The sequence below is a fragment of the Heterodontus francisci genome, chromosome 4 (genome assembly GCF_036365525.1).
Source record: "Heterodontus francisci isolate sHetFra1 chromosome 4, sHetFra1.hap1, whole genome shotgun sequence".
Lineage (NCBI taxonomy): Eukaryota > Metazoa > Chordata > Chondrichthyes > Heterodontiformes > Heterodontidae > Heterodontus > Heterodontus francisci.
This window is the reverse complement of record NC_090374.1, coordinates 177,675,288-177,700,865: the sequence shown is the minus strand read 5'-3', so window position 1 is coordinate 177,700,865 and position 25,578 is coordinate 177,675,288. Positions and strand designations below refer to the sequence as shown.

At 41.2% G+C, this 25,578-nt stretch overlaps 1 protein-coding gene across 1 annotated transcript in view; it reads left to right on the top strand.

The window, feature by feature from the left end:
- Positions 1 to 25,578, top strand: part of smc2 (structural maintenance of chromosomes 2) — a 68,921-nt gene that overhangs the window by 31,748 nt on the left and 11,595 nt on the right. The window contains exons 10-22 of the mRNA XM_068030643.1: positions 3,574 to 3,733; positions 4,094 to 4,211; positions 4,735 to 4,873; positions 5,065 to 5,184; positions 6,326 to 6,530; positions 7,968 to 8,103; positions 9,736 to 9,860; positions 11,303 to 11,496; positions 19,089 to 19,232; positions 19,328 to 19,522; positions 22,827 to 23,027; positions 24,068 to 24,184; positions 25,306 to 25,466. Coding sequence (XP_067886744.1) covers positions 3,574 to 3,733; positions 4,094 to 4,211; positions 4,735 to 4,873; positions 5,065 to 5,184; positions 6,326 to 6,530; positions 7,968 to 8,103; positions 9,736 to 9,860; positions 11,303 to 11,496; positions 19,089 to 19,232; positions 19,328 to 19,522; positions 22,827 to 23,027; positions 24,068 to 24,184; positions 25,306 to 25,466 — 2,015 coding nt within the window. The remainder of the gene's footprint in view (positions 1 to 3,573; positions 3,734 to 4,093; positions 4,212 to 4,734; positions 4,874 to 5,064; positions 5,185 to 6,325; positions 6,531 to 7,967; positions 8,104 to 9,735; positions 9,861 to 11,302; positions 11,497 to 19,088; positions 19,233 to 19,327; positions 19,523 to 22,826; positions 23,028 to 24,067; positions 24,185 to 25,305; positions 25,467 to 25,578) is intronic.

The following is a 25,578-nucleotide window of genomic DNA, read 5'->3' as shown; positions in this document are numbered from 1 at the left end:
TGTGATAAACATACTAGGATGTTGCCTGGTATGGAAGGAAGGTCTTACGAGGAAAGGCTGAGGGACTTGGGGTTGTTTTCGTTAGAGAGAAGGAGGAGGAGAGGTGACTTAATAGAGACATACAAGATAATCAGAGGGTTAGATAGGGTGGATAGTGAGAGTCTTTTTCCTCGGATGATGATGGCAAACACGAGGGGACATAGCTTTAAGTTGAGGGGTGAAAGATATAGGACAGATGTCAGAGGTAGTTTCTTTACGCAGAGTAGTAGGGGCGTGGAACGCCCTGCCTGCAACAGTAGTAGACTCGCCAACTTTAAGGGCATTTAAGTGGTCATTGGATAGACATATGGATGAAAATGGAATAGTGTAGGTCAGATGGTCGGCGCAACATCGAGGGCCGAAGGGCCTGTACTGCGCTGTAATGTTCTAATTCTAATCGAGGAAGTATTAATGGGATGAGCATCCTTGAAAATTGATAAATCACCAGGGCTGGATGAAATGTACCCCAGGTTGTTAAAAGAAGCAAGAGAGGAAATAGCAGAAGGTCTGACCATCATTTTCCAGTCCTCACTGGATGCAGGTGTGGTGCCAGAGGATTGGAAGACTGTTAACATTGTACTTCTTTAGCGACGTTTAAGAGACATCTTGACAAATATATGAATAGGAAGGGAATAGAGGGATATGGGGCCCTGGAAGTGCAAATGATGTTAGTTTAGGCAGGCATCAAGATCGGCGCAGGCTTGGAGGGCCGAATGGCCTGTTCCTGTGCTGTACTGTTCTTTGTTCTGTTTAAAAAGGTAGCAAGAGATAGACTGAATAATTACAGGCCAGTCAGTCTAATCTCAGTAGTGTGCAAATTATTGGAATCAATTCTGAGAGACAGGATAAACTGTTATTTAGAAAGGCGCAGATTTATCAAGGATAGTCGGGGAAGATCTTGTCTGACCAACTTGATTGAATTTTTTTGAAGAAGTAACAAGGAAGATCGATGAGGGTAGTGCAGTTGATGTGGTCGACATGGATTTTAGCAAGGCTTTTGACAAGGTTCCACATGGCAGACTGGTTAAAAAATAAAATCTCATGGGATCCAGGGAAATGCGTCAAGATGGATACAAAATTGGCTCAGTGGCAGGAAACAAAGGGTTGACAGGTGTTTTTGCGACTGGAGGACTGTTTTCAGTGGCTTTCCACAGGACTTAGTACTGGGCCCTGCTTTTTGTGGTATATATTAACGATTTAGACGTAAATGTAGGGGATATGATCAAGAAGTTTGGAGATGACACAAAGATTGGTCGTGTGGTAGATAGCGAGGAAAATAGCTATAGGCTGCAGTAAGATATTGATGGTCTGGTCAGATGGGGAGAAAAGTGGCAAATGGAATTCAACCTGGAGAAATGTGAGGCGATGCATTTGCAGAGGGCAAACCAGGCAAAGGAATACAAGATTAATGGGAAAACACTGAAGTGTAGAGGAAGTGAGGGACCTTGGAGTGAATGTCCACAGATCCCTGAAGGCAGCAGGACAGGGCGATAAGATGGTTAAGAAGGCATATGGAATCCTTTCCTTTATTAGCCGAGGTATAGAACATAAGAGCGGGGAGGTTATGCTGGAACTGTATAAATCATTGGTTAGGCCACAGCTTGACTACTGTGTGCAGTCTGGTCACCTCATTACAGAAAGGATGTAATTGCACTAGAGAGGGTAAAGAGGAGATTTACGAGGCTGTTACCGGTACTGGAAAAATGCAGCTATGAGGAAAGATTGGATAGGCTGGGGTTGTTCTCCTTCGAACAGAGAAGGCTGAGGGGAGATTTGATTGAGATGTACAAATTTGTGAGGGGCTTGGGTAGAGTGGAGGTGAAGGGTCTATTCACCTTAGCAGAGAGGTCAGTGACGAGATGGCATAGATTTAAAGTGATTGGTAGAAAAATTAGAGGAGAGATGAGGAAAACATTTTTTCACCCAGAGGGTGGTGGGGGTCTGGAACTCACTGCCTGAAAGGGTAGTTGATGCAGAAACCCTCAACTCATTCAAAAGGTGTTTGGATATGCATCTCAAGTGCCATAATCTGCAGGGCCTTGGACCAAATGCTGGAAGGTGGGACTAGAATAGGTGGATCGTTATTCGACCAGTACAGAAACGATAGGCCAAGTGGCCTCTTTCTGAGCCTTAACCTTTCTATGATTCTATGAAAGTTCCCCTGGCTGGGGTGTTTCGAACCAGGGGATGCAGTTCCAGAATAAGAAGTAGGCCATTTAGGACTGAGTTGAGGAGGAATTCCTTCACTCAGGGGTGGTGCATCTATGGAATTCTCTACCCCAGAGGGCTGTGGAGATTCAGTCATTGAGTATATTCAAGACAGAGATCGATAGATTTCTAGAGATTAAAGATATCAAGGGATGTGGAGATAGTGCCAGAAAATGGTGTTGAGGTCGAAGATTAGTCATAATCTAGTTGAATGGCAGAGTAGGCTTGAGGGGTTGAATGGTCTACTCCTGCTCCGATTTCCTATGTTCCTTCCTAACCTGATGCCTATCTGTACATATAAGTGATAATCTGTGACCATGTCATGCAGGCCTCCACCTGCCAAGAATGAGGCACATTAATTTTGCCACATGGACATTAAAATTCATATTGTTACTGGGACGAAGAGAAGGCCTATGACCAGGGATTTCCAGGCCCCTGGCTGGAAAGACATTTTTGCATATTACCAGACAGTGTTGGATTAGGGGCTAGCTCCTTTGTTCCAATACAATCCACAAACAGACCTGGTCAAACCAGTTAGCAACGTGACTAACCTGCTTGGCAGCCTGGGTTTTTTTCTGAATTGTGCAGTTTTGAACTGAGAGCCTGGGAAAAGCTCTTTGCTCCTGGATTGAAAAGACCTCTCCTGGCTGGCTCGCCACAGCCTCTCCTGTCTGCTCCCATCTCTTTCCCACGGAACTCCAAAAACTGACTGAAGACACATGAACCCCAAGAGAGAAAAGTCTCCTACAGTGAACAAGGCTTAAGAAGAAAACTGGGCCCAAATGAAAAGCAAGATCCACCTATAATCAAGGACTCTACAATGAGCTCGAAGAACCATAACAACAACTCTTCAGATATTGCCTCAAACCTTTCCACTTTAATTTTTCTTCTCTTTTCTGTCTCTAATTGCATGTGTATATCGCTTATGCAAGCTAGTGTGGGCCAGTCGTGTATCCGTAAGCATCAACTGAATTGGAGTTTAATAAAAATTTCACCTTTCTTCTTTAAACCTAAGAAAGCCTGTATGTATTCGTTACTTTGCCTTATAATTGGAAAGCGGTGAACAAGGATTCACCAAGGGGGAGCTAAAACCACTGTGTTTTTTTTAAAAAAATGTTACAGTAAGACCAGGTGAAGGCTGAAAGGGAACCCTAGACCTCTTTCTCACCTGGTTGTCACAGGCTGTTATAAAGTTATTGACAAACTGTGAGTTGACTTTTTTTTCCCTCAGTTCAAATTTACAAATATTACCAATTTGTTTTTCTACAAGGAGCTTTAAAAAAAAACTAAGACCACATTCTCAAATGTTTTACTACTCTGCTGTAGGCTCAGATGAAATTGAAACATGCCCAGCAGGAACTGAAGGCCAAACAAGCAGAAGTGAAGAAGGTGGACAATAGTTACAAGAAAAACCAGGATGCCTTTGAAGCTGTTAAAAAGATCAGAGAAAAGCTAGAAGCAGAAATGCAGAAACTGAATTATGAAGGTTTGCAGGGTTTTTGAAAATAATTGTATTATATCTATTTTGACAAACTGATCATGTTAGATGAATATTACTTGCGTTCATCTCTCGTTTTAGTTTTGTGATGACTTTTCTTTTTTATTTGTGCTTAGAAATTCCGTTTTTTTTCTATTCATTATATCTGTGAGTGGTCATGTTGGTAGTATTTTTTTAAAATCCATTAGTATGTCAGTTCTGGTTGAGTCAAAGATAGCCTACAGCTGAGTGTTGTGATTTCTATTACACATGAAAATGGAGTGTGCGGATCAAGAAAATGTAAACAGAAGAATTAGAATCTCATTATTTAGTGCTCTAATGTGTTCTTACAATTTTTTTCGCCTAAAGATGGGAAAGAGGAGAAACTTTTGAACCAGCGTCGAGAACTGTCACGAACTGTAAATAAACTGAGAGAGTCTTATGAAGTCTTGTTGGCGAAGTTCCCTAGTTTGAGTTTTGAATATAAGTAAGTTTGTGTTGTCTCCTGACTTGAGATTGCAAATAACGAAGACACTGCTCTGCTGACATCATCTTAAAAACAAAAGCCTTAAATATTTTGGTGTACTGTATAAGTGGGTGTGCATCACTAAAACATTTTGGAATTTTGAGTTGCATAGCAATAGCTTGTAAAAACATTGCAAAAATATATATTCTAACATGTTAAAATTTATTGCCAGTTTTGTTTGACTTTCCATTCATTTATCAGGATTTGACTGTACAGCTGTGTTTAACATCTTTCTAAAGTACAGTAAAAACTGTACTGTATGTTATATTACTGTATTATGGATTACTTTTACTGCATCCTGGGCACTTTCTGATAGAATATCTATCTTTATTGAACAACTGAACCACATTTGATACTTTGCAGGTGCCTTATCCGACTTGTAGGGAAGGGTGTTTGAAGAACTGGCATTTTAATTAACATTTTAGTATCCATTGTTGAAAACTTTTGCTTTCAATTAGATTGAATATTGAATATTTGTCTTTAGGGATCCGGAAAAAAATTGGGACTCTAATCGTGTAAAAGGTCTTGTTGCAACACTTCTCTCTGTGAAAGACATTTCCACAGCGACAGCTTTAGAAGTGGTTGCTGGAGGTCGTTTGTATAATGTTGTGGTGGACACAGAGGTAAGTGACGAGCACAGATATTACACATTAGTATAGGCCACTGTTTCTGGAGTCACTTTGAACTAAGACACACTGCTATCATAAGAGCAAACCTAAACTGCAGTGCCTTTTTTGTAGGTCTCCAGTGATTGTAGTTTTTCTCCAAAAATTTAAGAAAATCAGAATTTACATAGTGCTGTTTCCTTATTTAGGTAACTGGCAAGAAACTTTTAGAAAAAGGAGAGCTCAAACGAAGATACACTATCATACCACTCAACAAAATTTCTGCAAGATGTATTAATGAGAGAACTATTGAGATGGCCAAAAATATGGTAAGTCCAGGATACTGAGACATTTAGACTGTAACCTGTGACATTAAGGATGGTCTTTCATGTGTTGTCTGCCCTTGTTTGTTTGTACGTGCTTTTGTAAAATAAAAATGTGTGTATGTACATGTTTAAACCATCTCTCAGCCTTGTTTGTGTTTGAACCTATTCTGTATGACAGATAAATTGTATCTGTTGTGATTGTCTTGATTGAGTTTGATCGATGCAAGCTGATAAATGGCAACAGTAATTATCATAGTCGTTGTTGCCGTTATTGCATGGATTGTTTAAAGGTTTCCAGTCAGCAGGAAGTTTTTTTTTACATTAGCAATAGCTGGTGTCTCAGTTGTGACCAGTACACTCTGCGTATAATAGTTTGTAGCTTTATGCATTTTCTTAATTTGTTTGCTCATTCTTGAGTAGATCAGCGGGCAAATCAACAGAAATGTTTATCCGCAGTGAGTTATGATCGGGAATGCATTCAACAGTAAATTTCAGAAGGGACTTGGATATGTACTTGGAAGGGAAAAATTTGCAGGGCTAAGGGGAAAGAGCAGGGGAATGGGATTAATTGTATAGCTGTTTCAAAGAGCTGGCACAGGCGCAGTAGGCTGAACAGCCACTTCCTGTGTTGTGTGATTCTAGTGATGAAGCTAACGAAGTGTTGACCTTGCCCTGATATATTGTAAACTGTGGTGCCATATATTTACAAGAAAGTATCCATTGACCATTTTTATAGAATGCAATATTAAAAAATCAGGCTTCTTGGAGGGGAAAATCCAGTTAGCCTAACACCACAAAACAGCAAGAGATGAATCTTTGATCATGATTTTTTTAAAAAATTAGACACAAGAGAAAATGTTTCCATTGTGGGTGGGGGAGTCCGTAACTAGAAGTCATAAATACAAGATAATCACTGATAAATTCGATAGAGAATTCAGGAAAAGCTGCTTTACCCAAAGTGGGGTAAAGATGTGGCCCATGCTATCATAAAAGTACAGGCAAATAGCATAGATGCATTTAAGTGAATTTAGATACGCACACCAGTGCTGTAGACTTGTAACTCTATATAAAACTCTTGTGTTCTAAAATGTTAGTTGTTGCATAGCTGATCGTAGTTTACATATTTTCGGTTTCTTTATTTCAGGTGGGTGCAGAAAATGTGCACACGGCCTTGTCCCTGGTTGGATATAAGCATGAATTAAAGAAAGCAATGGAGTATGTTTTTGGGTCTGTGTTAGTGTGTGACTGCATGGATAATGCCAAGAAGGTGACCTTTCACCCTCAGATAATGACAAAGACTGTTACTATCGGTGGAGATACTTTTGACCCACAGGGAACGTTAAGTGGAGGTTAGCTTACTCTTCTATTTAGAACAGATTGCTGGAATACTGTTTTATATTCATGTCACTTATCCTTTTTTATGGTGTGGGAAAGAAAGGATGTATCTTGGAATCATACAAAAAAAACCTCAGTTTGGCATATACTGTGCAAGAACCCAAAACAAAACTTGCTTTGTCTGATTCCATGATAATTGATAAAGCTTGATAGTAATAGAAGTCAAAAGCTAACTTAAATAAGAATAATGTAACGTTGTGTTTGGCAAAATAATACTCAAACCAGTACTAAATGTCTGAAAACTTCCTTGATTAAATGTAACTGTCCCTTAAAACCCAAACCATTTTGCACTGAAATGTGCTCTATCTGATAGAATAGATGCAAGAAATGGTTTTACCCCCCTTAAAAATATTTTTTCAGTGTGTTTAGGCTTACAGCTAAGTATTAAGCTATTTTCCTTGGGTTCAGCATTGCAAACCACACCTGTAAGTGTGGATTGTAGGGAGCAGAGGGTTATTGTACCGTTAACAGCTCGACATCTAGGTAGATGCTGCTAGTCTAGAGATCTAACCGAGAACCCTCATCACTATTCTGTTTACCAAATATGACACTAGGCCTCGTGTAATTTTCCTTTGGTCGTTAGATTAAGCATTCTATCAGCTTAGGTGAGACGCTTCTAGTTGATTATTAAATAGTAAACCGATAAATGAATAGTCTCAAATAAAAACAGTAGATTTATGGTAACCGTAATGTTGTTGGAATATTGAAAAGAAAGGTGCTTTTCCTGAGTAGCACGCAACTGAACCTCAAGCACGTTCCTCGAGTACTTTTACATGATAGCTTGCTAATGTGAAATCCCTGCCTTTAGCCTGACTTGGAATAAGTTGGCCTCCGATGAATAGTCCAAGATCCTCTTCCGCAGATGCACTGAAATGAAGTGTTTTTTTTAATATATCCCAGGTACAGGTAGATGGTCAGTCATATACAAGATTCAAAACACTTTGCACATGCAACTGCAGCTACAAATTACATTATATAATTCGAGGAGACTTGTAACAAACTAGTTATTGAACAGAATGGCGTTTATCAGGGTTTTTAACACTTGACATAAGAAAAAGACCAAAAATAATACACCGTAGACAAAATAGTCTTTTTGTCACCGCAAGTGTCAATGCAGTAGAATGCTATTTCAAGCAAAAGTCTCTGACAGTTTGGTTGAAATAAGGTTATATGCATTTTGTCAGAATACTTCATTATTTGGTACAAACTGGAGGCTGCGTCTCCATTTCCATTGTATTGAAATTTGTGTGCTACAGTGAACAAGAATGTGCTTTTACATGTTTTTTTAATTTCCCTTTGTAAAATCTGGATGGTGTTTGGGTAGGTTAGGGATTTGTGACTTACTTATTGCCTATTTTTAACATCAGTTATGCATTAATTCTGTTAACCAGGTGCTCGTATGCAGTCTGCCTCTGTGCTGGTTAAACTCCAAGAGGTGAAGGATATTCAGGATGAGCTCAAATCTAAACAAACTGAGTTGCAGCAAGTGGATAAAGAGCTGGGGAGTCTGAAGAATATTGTGGAAAAGTATGTCTGTTCCTTGGATTATTAAAACATTTTCTGTTCTACCTGCATGATTATTTAAAATACTTAGAGCATAAATCAGCAGCTTATCTTCCAACAAGTTACAATTTTTTCACACTGTATTTTCACCCATGCAAAGGAAGAATTTACATTTCTATAGCACCTTGTCGAGCCTCTCAAAAGCCTCCAAGGTGTTTCTGGTTCCCATCTGCTCCACCCTGCTGCCCAATGACCATTGCTCTACTGCTTATCGTCTTTCCCATTCTTGCTGACTCTATTCAGTGCTCTGCTGATATCATTTGCTATTCACTACCTTCATCAAGGCCACTATTTGCCTTTGCTGCATCCCCAGATCAATCTATGTTGTCTTAGACCCATTTTTTATTTTTTCATTTGTCCCTTACCACCCCCTTGTACCATCATCCCTTTTGTTATTTAATTACCCTCCACGCCACCCCAACACAAACTTTCCTTGCCTCTGTACTTGCTGAAAAACTGCTACATCAATAGCTTTTTCCAGTTCTGATGAAAACGTCATCTACCTGAAACGTTAACTTGTGTTTCTCTCTCCACAGATACTACCTGATCACCTGAGTATTTTCTTTTTATATGCTGTCTCATGGTCAATTCTTTTAAGCCTCCTTGTTTCTCCATTTTCCTCGAGAAAACTTCTGGCAGCACGTCCACTTATACTCTGACCCTCAACAACTCCTGGACTCAATGGCCTTCCACACCTATCTCTGAATCTGGGCATTAGTTCATCGGTGCTTTAAGCTGACTCTAGCATATCTACAACTCAATTTCATTCCACCACAGGACCCCTGACTTTAGCTAAGAATTCCAAGTGTCTAGTCTTTGGCCTTCCATTTGCCAAAATACTTCTTCACCCATCAGTCTGCTCAGTCACTCCTTCACTTCTGCCTTTGATGTCCTAATCTCCAGTAAAAGGCCTAGTCTGTCACATCATAGCTTTTCCCTATGTTACTACCCCCATCTTTACTTCCTTAAGTCCAGGGGGCAAAGACTTGAATGTTAATGATGTACGTCTGCTGCTATTTAGTCCTCTCTGCAAAGCCAAGTGGTTGCTGTTATTTTGGAAAATGGGGCACTCCCTTCCTCTGATTCTGAATGAATATTCTTCAATATAGCCTGAAACACTATCCTGCCTCTTTCAATTCCCCTTCCCCTGAACCATGCTGAGCTATTAGATTCTAACCTTTTCTTGCGTTCTTGATCTGTAGCTCTGGTATTACTCATCCCTTTTCCCACTGCTGAACAGCCAGGAGAGAGTGGCAAAGCTTGTGCTTTGATCTGGTGCTGGAAAGCGTTTTGTCTTTATATATGCATGCCTTTTGATTCTAGTGCAAAAGTTGTTTGTATTCAGCCAGATTTAGAGTACAAGTTTGTGATGGATGAAGTTTTGTAGATTAAAATTTGGTGGCATAATGGAAAAGCGGAAAAGCACAGACCAAACCAATGAGCAAGAAAAATAATAGACTTAAACATTTGTCTGCAGTGAACATTATGTTCGGGCTGAAGCGATTCAGTAAATAGACTGAAAAAGTCCTTTTCTGTATTCCAGTACATTTGGTACAGTACTACAAATAATACAAGCTTTTTCACAAATCTTTTCAGATACCGAGAGTTGAAGCAGCAGTGTGAATTGAAATCTCAGGAGGAAGAACTACTGCTGGTAAAGCTTCAGCAGAGCTCCTATCACAAGCAGCAGGAGGAGTTTGAAATCCTTCAAAAAACTATTGGTACTTGCCAATACGACGAAGGGGCTGGGGGGCGCGGGGGGGGGGGGGGGGCGGTGGCTGGTGGTGGTGGTGAAACTTTTCATGAGTGCAGGGTTTAGTCAAAGGTATACTCTAGCATAAGGTTTCATAAGGCCTTAACCTTGAGTATTTGTCACCAAAATTGTTTAAATGTTTACATTTAAAAAGACTAGTTTGCATCATTTCTGGGGGCAGGCATTGAAGCATGATGGCTGGCAATTGGTTCACTTTCTCTCAACATCCCCCGCTTTTGTAAAAGCAATAAACAGCAGCAGTGGTTGCCGAGGCTGTCCTGACATCATTAACGTGTAAAATAGTAGAATTTATTTTAAAGAATAGGCTGAGAAATATCTAGGAAATGTCAACTTGAGCAGCCAGCGTGGCTTTAGAAGGGGAAGATCTTGACTGATGAACTTCACTTCTTTGAGAAAGATCAGAATAGGTTACAGATTAAATGGGTAATGGCATTCTGAATGGCTTAACCTGTTTGAACTTTAAAACTTTTATTAGTGAGGTTCTTTGTAGAAAAACTTCTAATTAAACTAAAACGCATCTAGTGTGGTGCATGGGATTGCATAAGTTGGATTTTAAAAAAAACACAAGTGTTCATGAGAAGTGTAATGTCATTCTGGGGAAGGTGTTGAGCAGAGTACCCCAGGATCACTTGTTTCTAGTCTGCATACGTGACCTGGTTACAGGAATTAACTGTAAACTTTTTAAATACAACCAAAAAGAAAAGAAATTAATGATGCAAGGAGCATCACGAATAAAGTCCTCAAGTTATAGCTTTGCGCTTCTAGCAAGAATATTGGTAACCGGCATTGCAGAAATGTGAACTAGTTGCACAATTGGAGTTAAGAGTAGGAAGAATCTTGCAGCGAGCAATCTGCAAAGTTGGAGGAGTTGCATTATTGATGGAAAATTATTTAACAGCTTTAGAAAGGGTGGGTACAGCAAGCGAAGAGGATAAATTTGGGGTGGAAATAGGACTGCATTCATTGATGATGTGCTTGCTGAATATGCTCATTCAAAGAGTGCTTTACTGAAGCTGATGATTCAGGGAGTCAAAATTCTGTCAATCTTTTGGAGACCGCGTAAGGAGTGTGCAAGAGCCTCGTTCACACTCTTAATTTCAGTCATCTTGGTTCTCAATAGTCATCTAATGTTCTGAGTTTTTTTAGATATCAATCTCCATTGTATTTACTGCATTACTTCCTGATGGTGTTTGGAACTGCCTATTTTGCATTCTAAGACTTTTTTTCAATAATTTATATCCCACAAAAATCTTTGACAACTGAATTTTCATTTGCAGTAAGCTAATCATTCATTGACTATTTGATTAAAAAGTGATGGAGCATAAGGTGTAACACACTACATGGCATGAGCTTAAAATGACACTGTTATTATGGTCTCTTTAATTCTAGGTGAATGTGAAGGGACCCTTAGTAAAACGAAAGAAGTCCAAAAGAAGGCTGATGAAAAGTACAAGATCTTGGAAAACAAGATGAAAAATGCTGAGTTTGAGAGGGAAAGGGAACTGAAGGAAGCTCAGAAGAAGCTTGATGATGCCAAAAAGAAGGCTGACATGTCCAATAAGAAGACTAAAGGAAAACAACAGGTGCATTACATTACAATGAGATGTGTAGTTTCTCAAAAATCCAGTTTGCCTCTGAATAGTAAGGTGCATGCCATTGTGTTGTGTGAAGTAAAACCCTGTTGGGAATGTATCAGCAAATTCAAACTTGCACATCTCTAAATTGACTTCAATATTTTTCTGTAATTTCTGCAACATAAAGTGGGGTCAATAGTGCATGCTGATCAATATAGAAAGGCAGTTATTCCCGTAGGTTGCAGATTTGATCCGTTTTGCCGAGTTTCTAATTTTCAAATGTACCTTCCCATGATGTGGAGAAAAAATTGGATTGGACAACTCTGTTGTCCCAAGAGCAGCATCAGAGGTGACCTGTATTATGACCGAGGTGGGAGGAGTGCACTGTCTTTTCTAGTCCTACTTGTCCACAGGTCACAACATGTATTTTAAAATGTTTACCCAGTTACTGATTTGGTCAGTCATATAAAGCAGATGAGTTGAGGGCACAGATAGACACGTGGCAGTATGATATCATAGCTATTACAGAAACATGGCTTAAGGAGGGACATGAATGGCAGCACAACATTCCTGGTTACAGGGTTTTCAGATGTGATAGGGAGAGGGATAAGAAAGGAGGGGGACTGGCTGTTTTCGTCAAGAAAACTATTACAGCTGTGAGGAGGGATGATATGTTGGAAGGTTCATCAAATGAGGCCATATGGATTGAGCTAAGGAACAAAAAAGGGGCAATCACACTGCTGGGAGTGTACTATAAACCCCCAAACAGTCAGAGGGAGATAGAAGAGCAGATATGTAGGCAAATCTCAGAAGTGGGCGGCACAGTGGCGCAGTGGTTAGCACCGCAGCCTCACAGCTCCAGCGACCCGGGTTCAATTCTGGGTACTGCCTGTGTGGAGTTTGCAAGTTCTCCCTGTGTCTGCGTGGGTTTCCTCCGGGTGCTCTGGTTTCCTCCCACATGCTAAAGACTTGCAGGTTGATAGGTTAATTGGCCTTTATAAATTGCCCCTAGTATAGGTAGATGGTAGGGAAATATAGGGGCAGGTGGGGATGTGGTAGGAACATGGGATTAGTGTAGGATTAGTATAAATGGGTGGTTAATGGTCGGCACAGACTCGGTGGGCCGAAGGGCCTGTTTCAGTGCTGTATATCTAAATCTAAATCTAAAGTGCAAGAATAGTAGGGCAGTAATAGTAGGGGATTTTAACTATCCCAATATTAACTGGGATAGTTTTAGTGTGAAAGGAATTGAGGGAGCAGAATTCTTGAGGTGCACGCAGGAGAACTTTTTTGCCCAGTATGTAGAAAGCCCAACAAGAGAGAGTGCAGTTTTAGACTTAGTTTTAGGAAATGAAAATGGGCAGGTGGAAGGGGTGGCAGTGGAAGAGCATTTTGGTGGTAGTGATCATAATTCAGTCAGTTTTAACATAATTATGGAAAAGGACAGAGATAGAACAGGAGTCAGAGTTCTCAATTGAGGCAAGGCCAATCTTACTAAGCTGAGGAGTGATTCGGTGAAAGTGGACTGGAAACAGCTACTTGAAGGTAAATCAGTGTGAGAACAGTGGGAGGCATTCAAATGGAGGATTCAAGCGGTTCAGAGTAAACATGTTCCCACAAAGGAAAAGGGTGTGATGGCCAGATCTAGAGCCCCATGGATGTCAAGGAGCCTACAGGGTAAGAAAAGGAAAGCCTATGTCTGACACCGAGAACTCAATACCACAGAAAGCCGAGAGGAGTATAGAAAGTGGAGGGGTGAAATCAAAAAAGAAATTAGGAAAACAAAGAGAGGGCATGAAAGAATATAGGCAAGCAAAATCAAGGTGAACCCAAAGATGTTTTATCAATACATTAAGTGTAAGATGATAACTAAGGAGAGAGTAGGGCCCATAAAAGACCAAAAAGGTAACCTATATGTAGGGGCGGAAGATGTTGGTATTGTTCTTAATGATGCAGATATTGTAGTTAAGGAGGAGGAGTGTGACGTATTGGATATGATCAACATAGGGAGAGGGGAAGTATTAATGGGACTAACATCCTTGAAAGTTGATGAATCACCAGGGCCAGGTGAGATGTACCCCAGGTTGTTAAAAGAAGCAAGAGAACGGAGCAGCAGAAGGTCTGACCATCATTTTCCAATCCTCACTGGATACAGGTGTGGTGCTAGAGGATTGGAGAATGACTAATGTTGTACCTCTATTTAAAAAGGGAGCGAAGGATAGACTGAATAATTACAGGCCAGTCAGTCTAACCTCAATAGTGGGTAAGCTATTGGAATCTATTTTGAGAAGTACGATAAACTGACACTTAGAAAGATACAGGTTAATCAAGGATAGTCAGTGTGGATTTGTTAAGGGAAGATCTTGTTTGACCAACTTGATTGAATTTTTTGAAGAAGTAACAAGGAAGATAGATGAGGATAGTGCAGTTGATGTGGTTGACGTGGATTTTAGCAAGGCTTTTGACAAGGTCCCACATGGCAGTCTGGTTAAAAAAATAAATTCCCATGGGATCCAGGGAAATACAGCAAGGTGGATACGAAATTTTCTCAGTGGCAGGAAACAAAGGGTAATTGTTGAGGGGTGTTTTAGTGACTGGAGGGCTGTTTCTAGTGGCATTCCGCAGGGCTCAGTATTGGGTCCCCTGCTTTTTGTGGTATATATTAATGATTGGACGTAAATGTATGGGGGATGATCAAGTTTGCAGACGACACAAAGGCCATGTGGTAGATAGCGAGGAGGACAGCTGTAGGCTGTGGTAAGATATTGATGGTCTGGTCAGATGGGCAGAAAAGTGGCAAATGGAATTTAACCCGGAGAAGTGTGAGGTGATGCATTTGGGGAGGTCAAACAAGGTAAAAGAATACACGATTAATGGAAAAATACTGAGAGGTGCAGAGGAAGTGAGGGACCATGGAGTGAATGTCCACAGATCCCTGAAGGTAGTGGGACAGGTCGCTAAGATGGTTAAGAAGGCATATGGAATCCTTTCCTTCATTAGCCGAGGTATAGAACATAAGAGCGGGGAGGTTATGCTGGAACTGTATAAATCATTGGCTAGGCCACAACTTGACTACTGTGTGCAGTCTGGTCACCTCATTACAGAAAGGATATAATTGCACTAGAGAGGGTAAAGAGGAGATTTACAAGGCTGTTGCCGGTACTGGAAAAATGCAGCTATGAGGAAAGATTGGATAGACTGGGGTTGTTCTCCTTGGGACAGAGAAGGCTGAGGGGAGATTTGATTGAGATGTACAAATTTGTGAGGGGCTTGGGTAGAGTGGAGGCGAAGGGTCTATTCACCTTAGCGGAGAGGTCAGTGACGAGGGGGCATAGATTTAGAGTGATTGGTAGAAAGATTAGTGGGGAGATGAGGAAACATTTTTTCACCCAGAGGGTGGTGGGGGTTTGGAACTCACTGCCTGAGAGTGTAGTTGATGCAGAGACCCTCAACTCATTTAAAAGGTGTCTGGATATGCACCCAAGTGCCGTAATCTGCAGGGCTATGGACCAAATGCTGGAATAGGTGGATCGTTTTTCGGCCTGCACAGACACGATGGGCCAAGTGTTGTCTTTCTGTGCCTTAAACTTTCTATGATTCTATACTCTACTTTTATCCCAGAATAAAATACACCAACCAGGTTCCTTTAATAAACATCAAAATTATCAGTTTATTATAAAATAACGGAACCATGCTGGCTGCGGAACGACATTTGTGACTCGCCTCGGGTATAAGAATGGGATGATTTGCAGATGGGAATGCAAAGCCAAAAATCATGTCAATATCTAACAGAGTTACTGATCATCAGGACCTGAATATCATTGGCTTTTGAATGTGGAAGGAGAAATGTTTGTCTTTTCTGACTGTGCGAAAATATTTCAAACATCAGAGTGACTGGAACAAACTGAGACACACAGACCCGAGTGAGAGTGTTCCAGTGACTGACTGTGGAAAGAGCTTTAACCAGTTACACAGCCTGAAAAAACATTGCACCATTCACAGCGGGGAGAAACCATTGAGGTGTTCTGTGTGTAGACGAGGCTTCAACTGATTATCCAACCTGGAGAGACACAAGGACACCCACATCACGGAGAAACCGTGGAAATGTGGGGACTGTGGGAAGGGATTCAATTGCCCATCCAAGCTGGAAACTCATCAACGCAGTCACACTGGGGAGAGGCTGTTTACCTGCTCTGTGTGTGGGAAGGGATTCACTACTTCATCCGACCTGCTGACACACCAGCGAGTTCACACGGGGGAGAGGCCATTTATCTGCTCCTTGTGTGGGAAGGGATTCACTCGGTCATCCCACCTGCTGAAACACCAGCGGGTTCACACTCAGGAGAGGCTGTTCACCTGCTCCGTGTGCGGGAAGGGCTTTATTGACTCGTCCACCCTGCTGAAACACCAGTTAGTTCACACTGAAGAGAGGCCGTTTAAATGTTCGGACTGTGAGAAGAGCTTTAAAAGTAAGAGTGACCTACAGGCACACCAGCGAGTTCACACTGAGGAGAAGCCGTTCACCTGCTCGGAGTGTAGGGTGGGATTCACTCAGTTATCCAACCTGCTGACGCACCAGCGAGTTCACACTGGGGAATGGCCGTTCACCTGCTCAGAGTGTGGGAAGGGATTCACTGACTCATCCACCCTACTGAGACACCAGCGTGTTCACACTGGGGAGAGACCGTTCACCTGCTCAGAGTGTGGGAAGGGATTCACTACTTCATCCACCCTGCTGAGACACCAGCGAGTTCACACTGAGGAGAGGCCGTTTAAATGTTCTGATTGTGAGAAGAGCTTTAAAAGGAAAAGTGATTTACAGGCACACCAAGGCACTCACGCTGCGGAGAGGCCCTTCCCCTGCTCCGAGTGTGGGAAGAGATTCATTCAGTCATCCTATCTTCTGAAACACCAGCGAGTGCACAATGAGGAGAGGCCGTTTAAATGTTCTGACTATAAGAAGAGCTTTAAAAGGAAAAGTGATCTACAGATACACCAACACACTCACACTGGGGAGAGGCCGTTCACCTGCTCCGAGTGTAGGAAGGGATTCACTCGGTCGTCTCACTTGCTGAAACACCAGCGAATTCACACTGAGGAGAGGCCGTTTAAATGTTCTGACTGTGAGAAGAGCTTTAAAAGGAAAAGTCATCTACAGACACACCAACACACTCTCACTGGGGAGAGGCCACTCAGTCATCCAACCTGCTAACTCACCAGCGAGTTCACACTGGGGAGAGGCCGTTTACCTGCTCTGAGTGTGGGAGGGGATTTTCACAGTCATCCCACTTGCTGACGCACCAGCGAGTTCACACTGGGGAGAGACCATTCAACTGCTTCGTGTGTGGGAAGGGATTTTCTCGGTTATCCACCTTGCTGAAACACCAGTGAGTTCACATATCACAGCAGGGGTTGGATTCTGCTGTTGCTGCTATTAATCACATCAAGAACTGAATCATGACTGGAAGCCTGTTTTCAGTGTGGTTCCGCAGGGCTCAGTACCAGGTCCCTTGTTTTTTGTGGTCTATATCAATGATTTAGGCTTAAATATAGGGAGTGTGATTAAACAGTTTGCAGATGAGACAAAAAGTGGCCGTGTGGTTGACAGTGAGAAAGATAGCTGTAGACTGCAGGAAGATATCAATGGACTGGTCACATAGGCAGCTGGGTTAATTAAAGAAAGCCAGCATAGATTTCTTAAGGGAAAATCATGTTTAACTAACTTTCTGGAGTTTTTTTGAGGAGGTAACAGAGAGGGTTGATGAGTAGTGATTAATGGGTGTTTTTCAGGCTGGAGTTCTACAGGGACCAGTGTTGGGATCCTTGCTTTTCCTGATATATATTAATGACCTAGACCTGGGTGTACAGGGCACAATTTCAAAGTTTGTGGATGATACAAAACTTGGAAGCATTGAGAACGGTGAGGAGGATAGTGTAGAACTTCAAAAGGACATAGATCAGTTGGGTGGCGCAGTGGTTAGCACCGCAGCCTCACAGTTCCAGGGACCCGGGTTCAATTCTGGGTACTGCCTGTGCGGAGTTTGCAAGTTCTCCCTGTGGCTGCGTGGGTTTTCACCGGGTGCTCCGGTTTCCTCCCACATCCAAAGACTTGCTGGTTGATAGGTAAATTGGCCATTGTAAATTGCCCCTAGTGTAGGGAGGTGATAGGGAATATGGGATTACTGTCGTGTTAGTATAAATGGGTGGTTGTTGGTCGGCACAGACTCGGTGGGCCGAAGGGCCTGTTTCAGTGCTGTATCTCTAAATAAATAAATAACGTATCCAGTAATGAAGTAAAGCATTAACACAGATTGAAATATGAAAGTTCCCATTTTACCTTAGCACCCGCCCCCTCCCACACACAAGCGCACGCGCGTGCCAGTTAACTGAAAAATAGAGATTTTCTCCTTGAGCTCTGTCACAAAAAAAACAAAATAAAAGAATACTTTTGCCAAATACTTGCTAATTCTTGAAGAAAAAAAGAGAAGATATTGAAAGGTATCAGATGTCCCTTTTTTTTCTGGCATCCGGGTATATGGTGGCAAGTCACTGGGATCCTTTTCTGGAGCAATTCGTTCAGGCGCCGTCGAGCATTTATCTGGCAGGTTTTTCCAGCATCTCTGGAGAAATGAGGCATCAATTTCTCTATTTCTTACTCTTGCTTCTAAGAGCTTTTCAAAGAGATGGAACAGGCTGAGCTGGAGTTTTGTCCTTCAGGTTGATTTTTAAACTCCTTTCAAAACACTATCCATACCCCAACTGATTGTCCAAAGTGAAACCAAAACAATATCTATCTCAAGTCAAGCCTCCTGACCCCCATAAATCTTGACCTGTCCCTTCTCTGTAAACATCTTTCCCAGCTCAAAAAGCCCTTGCTGGGTATTTATCTGAAGACGGGTGACTTCCAGTAAGGGTTGTTTACAAACCAAGTCCAAAAGACATCCCAATGACCTGTTTTTAAAATAAAACACGCAGTCCAGCAGCTATGGAATCCTTTTCAGTTTTAAAAACACAAGTCCTCAAAATTTAACAAAAAATGGAAGTACTTTCATAACACATGTGAGCAGATTGTTCAGATGGAGAAGGTGGATGATTGGAGAAACTGGCAAGGGGAATTAAAACTAGGTGCGAAGGAGAATACTCAGTTTATGAAGTTATCTTCACACCAAAGGAAATGTCATCCAGCTTGAAAACACAGGGAAGCCTGTCTTTTTTAAAGATGTTTTAGGTCTGTCCTGTAACTCTGCTTTAGCAGGTCATAAAAAATTGCTGCCTGCTTGCTGCATCATTTTCTTTTGCCAAGGTACCAGATTTAACTCGCCTTAAATAATGTCTGTCTAGTAGTACACGTTCCACATTTTCCATTTAGGACCACTAACTCAAAAAAAGTGCAAATTTATCAAAGACTAATTTTTAGAATTTCACAGTCCTGCTTCCACTCCCAGAATTCACAAAAGCTGGTTCCAGCCATTTGTCCTTTTCAATGGATGTTATTTAGGGGGTTTAGGTTATCTGTTGCAAAATGAGGTGTCGGAGAAAAAACGAAAATCTGTCACATAGCTTTTTCTCTCTGGATGCTAGTTTATGTGTTGTATCTGCAGGAAATGGATGCTCTGCTTTTGGAACTGGAAGAGTTAAAGCGTGAACAGACTGGGTACAAACAGCAAATTGAGGCTGTGGATGAAGCTATTAAATCTTACAAAGAACAGATTGAAAACATGGCTGAAGAAGTGGCAAATAATAAGGTACTAACATTTTAAAATGAAAGGGTATAAATTATCCACAAACAGGAGGTTATATGATCTTGGTGATTGTGTGTGTCTCGTTTCTTTAATTATAGGAAGCTGTGAAGAAGGCTCAGGATGACCTGGCTAAACAAAAGGAAGCCATAAAGTCTCAGAATAAGGACATTCAAATCAAAACCAGTTCTATGTCAGAATTAGTGAAACAGAAAAATGAAGCACAGTTGAAAATTCAGGAACTGGAGCACAACATTAATAAGCATAAACGTGATACTGCTGATGCTGCTGCTAAGGTAAGTGCAAGAGAATTAGTATGCAATTAATAAGGTATTAGCATTTCAGCAGATAATGTAATGGAAAGGTTATCTCCTATACAATTGCTAATCAATAGCAGTGCTGCCTTGGGATTACAAATTTCTGGGCTCAGTGGCACAGTGGTTAGCACCGCAGCCTCACAGCTCCAGGGACCCGGGTTCAATTCTGGGTACTGCCTGTGCGGAGTTTGCAAGTTCTCCCTGTGACCGCGTGGGTTTTTGCCGGGTGCTCAGGTTTCCTCCCACAGCCAAAGACTTGCAGGTGATGGGTAAATTGGCTGTTGTAAATTGCCCCTAGTGTTTTGGTAGGTGGTAGGGAATATGGGATTACTATAGGGTGAGTATAAGTGGGTGGTTGTTGGTCGGCACAGACTCGGTGGGCCGAAGGGCCTGTTTCAGTGCTGTATCTCTAAATAAATAAATAAAAGTGAATGGGGTATGTACCATGTGATTGATGAGATGATCATAGTCTCTTCCTATGTCCTGAAGGATTGTTGGCAGCCCGAAAGTAGAAGACTTCTAGTGATGTCCTAGTTATGATTCAGCTAATTGCTTAGGGTGAGAATTCTGCGCACTGATGATTTCTGATTCCAACATTGAGCTCAAAAAGCTGGCACAGATTCCCATGCACTGCCTATGAGGAACGTGGCAAGATGGCTGTTCCAAACGTTGTTGCTGAGAAGCATGGTGACTGAAATTATACACCCTGATTTGAATGTGGTCTGAATAATGGATCAAAAGTTTCAGTATAGTTTTGTAAACTTCCACTTCTATTCCAACAATCTGTATTGCTTTTTAAATTACCTTTCCATACTGCCTTCACATTGAAGGTGATAAGTTTGTTGTCATTCTTTGTTTCCTATCCAAGTCTTCCTATGCTAATTCTATTCTCTTAGTTGTATATGTATGCTTAATCTTTACAGCTGCATAAAATTTTATTGCTACTTGACTACCTAATTTCATAACCGATCTAAATCCATGACAAATTGTTTAACTGCATCCTCTATCCTTATCGGTCTCTCTTTATTGTTGAATACAAATTGAGCAGGCTTACAATTGGTTTCTACAGCCAGATCATTTACATAGATCAGAAACAATAGAGGTTTAAGCACTGATGTTTGTGGTGCTCCAGTCACAACAACATCCCTTCTCTGAACCCCTTTTCTGAATTTTACAAGTAGATTGTTTCCTATTGTATTCAAGTTCTAACAAAAATTAAAAATCGTGGGAATCCAGAGTGAAAACCAGCAGGTCTACATGAACATCAAAAGGAATTAATAATTAGGCTCACTGGTTTATGGTGACTGAATAAAATTGTGTTTTTATTACATGGCATTCCATGATTTTGCAGGATTATTAATGTTTTGGGATTGAATTTCACAAGTTTGGTCATTTTTCTATGTAAAATACAAACCAGTGGCCACAATCCATGTTTCTGTACGTTTGCTTACCCAAAACCTCTTCAAAGCCCTATCCAACAAAACTTACATTTACACTGCACTCCTTACATACAAAGATGTGTCTCGCAATGTTGGCTAGCAAGAGTATGCTCAGCTGGGAAGACTGACAGGAGGGGTGTGAAGCACAACGTAGGGTGTGGAAGTTGAATGTTGAGCAACAATTAGGGCAGTGTTGGAAGGGCAGAGGGTGCATTGACAGCAAAGCTGCAGACATAGGAACATAGGAACAGGGGTAGGCCATTCAGCCCCTCAAGCCTGTCCTGCCATTCAATGATCTGCGGCCTAACTCCATATACCTACCTTTGGCCCATATCCCTTATATCTTTGCTTAACTTTAAATCTGAGGTAGATAGATTTTTGTTAACAACTTTTCTAGCTTCAACTGCTGTTTGTGGGAGAGAGTTCCAAACCACTACCACCCTTTGCGTGAAGAAGTGCTTCCGAACATCTCTCCTGAATGGTCTGGTCCTAATTTTTAGACTATGCCCCCTAGTTTTAGAATCTCCAACCAGTGGAAATAGTTTATCTTTATCTAGCTTGTCTTTTCCTGTTAATATCTTGAAGACTTCGATCAGATCACCCCTTAACCTTCTAAATTCTAGCGAAAACAGGCCTAATTTGTGTAATCTCTCCTCGTAACTTAACCCCTGTAGTCCAGGTATCATTCTTGTAAACCTACGTTGCACTCCCTCCAAGGCCAATATATCCTAAGGTGTGGTGCCCAGAACTGTTCACAGTAGTCCAAGTGGGGTCTAACCAGGGTTTTGTACAGCTGCAGCATAACCCCTGTGTCTTTATACTCCAAGACTACAGAGTTGGGGAGTAAGGCCATTGAATTTTTTTTTATTCTTTCATGGGATGTGGGCGTCGCTGGCTAGGCCAGCATTTATTGCCCATCCCTAATTGCCGTTGAACGTATTTGATGTGAGGAGGACTTTAGTCAGTTTGCTAGACTATAGCAAGCCAATGAAATTTGGTAAGGCAGTGAGGATCCAAACCTAAGTGTAACTTGTAGTTCGTGGAAAGCAGAGGTCGGCCAGGAGAGTCCTTGAAAAGTCTGTTTGTGAAATGATCAGTGTGGGCTAGGGTTTCGGGGGAGAGGTAGTTGACACTGGCTGTGTTATAGAGGTAAAATTGATGAGATGTATGGAATGAAACTGCGCTCAAGGTTGCACAACGCATCAAAATACTCTCTGGAAAATGAATGGGGAAGAGGCTGGAGGTATCTGGAGATGTTTGTGGGAATCAGAAGGTAGTATTGGTCTTCGTGACTCTGCTGGAGGAAGACCATTTGAGACAGCTGTAACAGGTCTGTAGTCAATAAATGAAGCAGATAAGTAGAACCGAATGTTATCAGTGCTTTAAGAAGCTGCATACTATAAAGGTTTCCCCTCTGATTTCTTGCCCTTTCCCTCTTTGGCAACCTCCCAGTACCAGGCCTAATATGGATCTTGTGGAACTTGACACCTTTGATAAACCCTGGCAGACCTGGATGGGTCAGCAACATGCAGTTATGCGGATGTTAGTCCCCTCAGACACGCACAAGAAATCAGTAGTTTCCTGTTAAATACAAGTGTAAGAATTATTTACAGATTCTTAAGTCTGGTGCAAATGAGCACAGACAAATGAATACAGAAGGCAAAAAATAGTCCTTATCAGCATTCACTTAATAGTTGGACATTTAGTTCTTTTCTGCCTAAATAGGAAAGTATATTTTCTTCACAAAGCAAGTGCTTAGTAGGATTTATTTAATTAGAAATTGGAGTTGGACTGTTGGTCTTTACAATAGCTCTCTTCCTTTCTTGTCCTATTAACTTGTGCAGGTGACCAGAATGCTGAAAGAATACGAGTGGATTACTTCTGAAAAACACCTCTTTGGCCAGGCCAACACAGTGTATGATTTTAAAGCAAACAGTCCTAAAGAAGCAGGCCAGCGGCTGCAGCAGCTACAGGAGAAGAAAGATAAGCTGGGCAAAAATGTGAACGTGAGGGCCATGAACATGCTGAGCCAGGCAGAGGAGCGGGTATAACTTTACATTTAAATCTCTTTAGAGCGCAAAAGAAGCAAAAGCAGATTTGTCGTCCCACATGTTCATGGTGCTGATGCTGTATTCCCTGCAATTCTGTTAGTGCAGTTGATAGTGAGAGAACTATTTGTCCTATGTCTGCTACACTCTTAATACAAGAAGACTTTGTCATCTTAAATGTAAATAATTCAGTTTCCCTTGGGATTACATTTAATCTTGAACAAATATCTCTGCAATAAAGATGATACTGTATGGTATTTAATTGTCTGTGCATTGTAGGGGCTTATAGGGAACCTAAGACTGTCTTGCATCAATTAGATTTTTATAAAGCCATGCTAACAATGTAATATGTTATTCCATAAGTGAGTATTGGGTATGATTCGCTTATTCTGCTATTAAAGAAGCTTTTCAATTATTAAATAAAAGGGATGATAAACATTCACTCCGACATCATTCCCTAGCAGCTGTTTTGCTTTTCTAAAATAGTAATTATAGCCATGTTAATAGCCATAATTAATACGTTTATCCGCTGGTTAAGGGAGTGCATGTTCTTTGGGTTGTTTTACATCACTTCTGTCCCATGGCATTTGGAGTAGTTCTGTTTTTCTTTCACTTCCTGCCTTGGCATCCCTGTTGAGTATTTGCTTTGCTATGAACAAATATCCCTTGGAACAGAAAAGGTTGCCGGAGAACATTGTGAACAGAACACAGGGGTTTAAAGCTGTAGGATCTGTTCTACATAATTGTCATATGTGCGGCCATTAAAATTATAAGTGGGTTCCCTATGAAATGACGGAAGATTGTATTCACTCCTATACGGAAGTTCACCTTTAAGTGACCACATGAATAACTTTCACCCTCATGGTAGGCTGTAATGAAGTAAGTAAGTAAATTTGCAATGTTATGATGAGTATTAATTATAAAATAGCTTTGATTAAAACTGTAGATGTCAGTCTTGGATATGTGTAAGAAAGGTGCAACTGGATATGAGAAACGTTCATGAAACCTAAGGGGGCTGTCTTTATGCTTGTTCACAGTACAATGATTTGATGAAGAAAAAAAGAATAGTTACAAATGACAAGTCAAAAATTCTTTCAACTATTGACGAGCTGGATAAAAAGAAAAATGAAGCCTTGAATGTTGCATGGAAACAGGTAAAGACTAACTTGTAGGTCAACATTTTGTTGGGGGCGGAGGGAAAGGTCTTTGTGTTCTTGAAGATCCAAAATATATAAGGCACAATGGGCCGCAGTAGCCTTGGAGTTTACAGGGGCTCTCTTTGAATATCTTCAGTTTGTGATGCTAACTTCCTCACTGTTAGTGATTGGCCAATAAAAAAGCTACCCTTTTCCCCTCCCTTTAGGTTGCAGGTTTAAAGAAGATGCTGTTCTTTAAATGTATGGGGACCATCCTAGCTAAAAAGCCTGGAATGAGACAGTTGACCCTCATTGTATCAATTTGGAATAGATTGAGTTATAATATTCAACCAACTTACACTGGGGTTTAACATGCAACATTTATATCTGTGGCCTTTTTTATATTTTTAGATTAGAGATACAGCACTGAAACAGGCCCTTCGGCCCACCGAGTCTGTGCCGAACATCAACCACCCATTTATACTAATCCTACACTAATCCCATATTCCTACCAAACATCCCCACCTGTCCCTATATTTCCCTACCACCTATACTAGTGACAATTTATAATGGCCAATTTACCTATCAACCTGCAAGTCTTTTGGCTTGTGGGAGGAAACCGGAGCACCCGGAGAAAACCCACGCAGACACAGGGAGAACTTGCAAACTCCACACGGGCAGTACCCGGAATCGAACCCGGGTCCCTGGAGCTGTGAAGCTGCGGTGCTAACCACTGCGCCACTGTGCCGCCCTCACTTTATATTTTAAGCCTGCGTGAATTCATTTTGTTTTTAAAAAGAACTCTTAAATATCACTCAGTTCCAATATCCTTTCTTTGAAGTGACTTTTTTTAAAATGCTAAAACATGGCAGTGATCTTTTTGATACATTTTTCACATGTCTAAACATGTCGACGTTCAGGTAACCGTGGCCTGGACCTGTATACTGTCACTGACTTCTGAGGTACAGAAGCTAAACAAGTGGAGGTACCAAATTAATTTGCTTATCAGCTTGTGACTAAGCTACACATCAAGTTGTATATTCTGCTAATAGAACAAGTTAATTTTAACCACTGTATCTTCACCCTGGTATATTGGCTGGTGTAATTCCTGTTCTACAAGTTTATTTTATTTAATCTAGGTAAACAAAGATTTTGGCTCCATTTTCTCCACACTGCTTCCTGGAGCTAATGCCATGTTGGTACCTCCTGAGGGCAAGACTATTCTAGATGGAGTTGAATTCAGAGTAGCCCTTGGAGATGCTTGGAAGGACAACCTCACTGAACTTAGTGGTGGTCAAAGGTCTGTCGATGTTAATTATCTTTTAATGAAAATACTACTTCCCTTCAATTTTCAGCTCTAGTGTCTTGCTTACCAGTAGCTTTCTTTCATCTGTAACCTCAGTTTTCCTCCT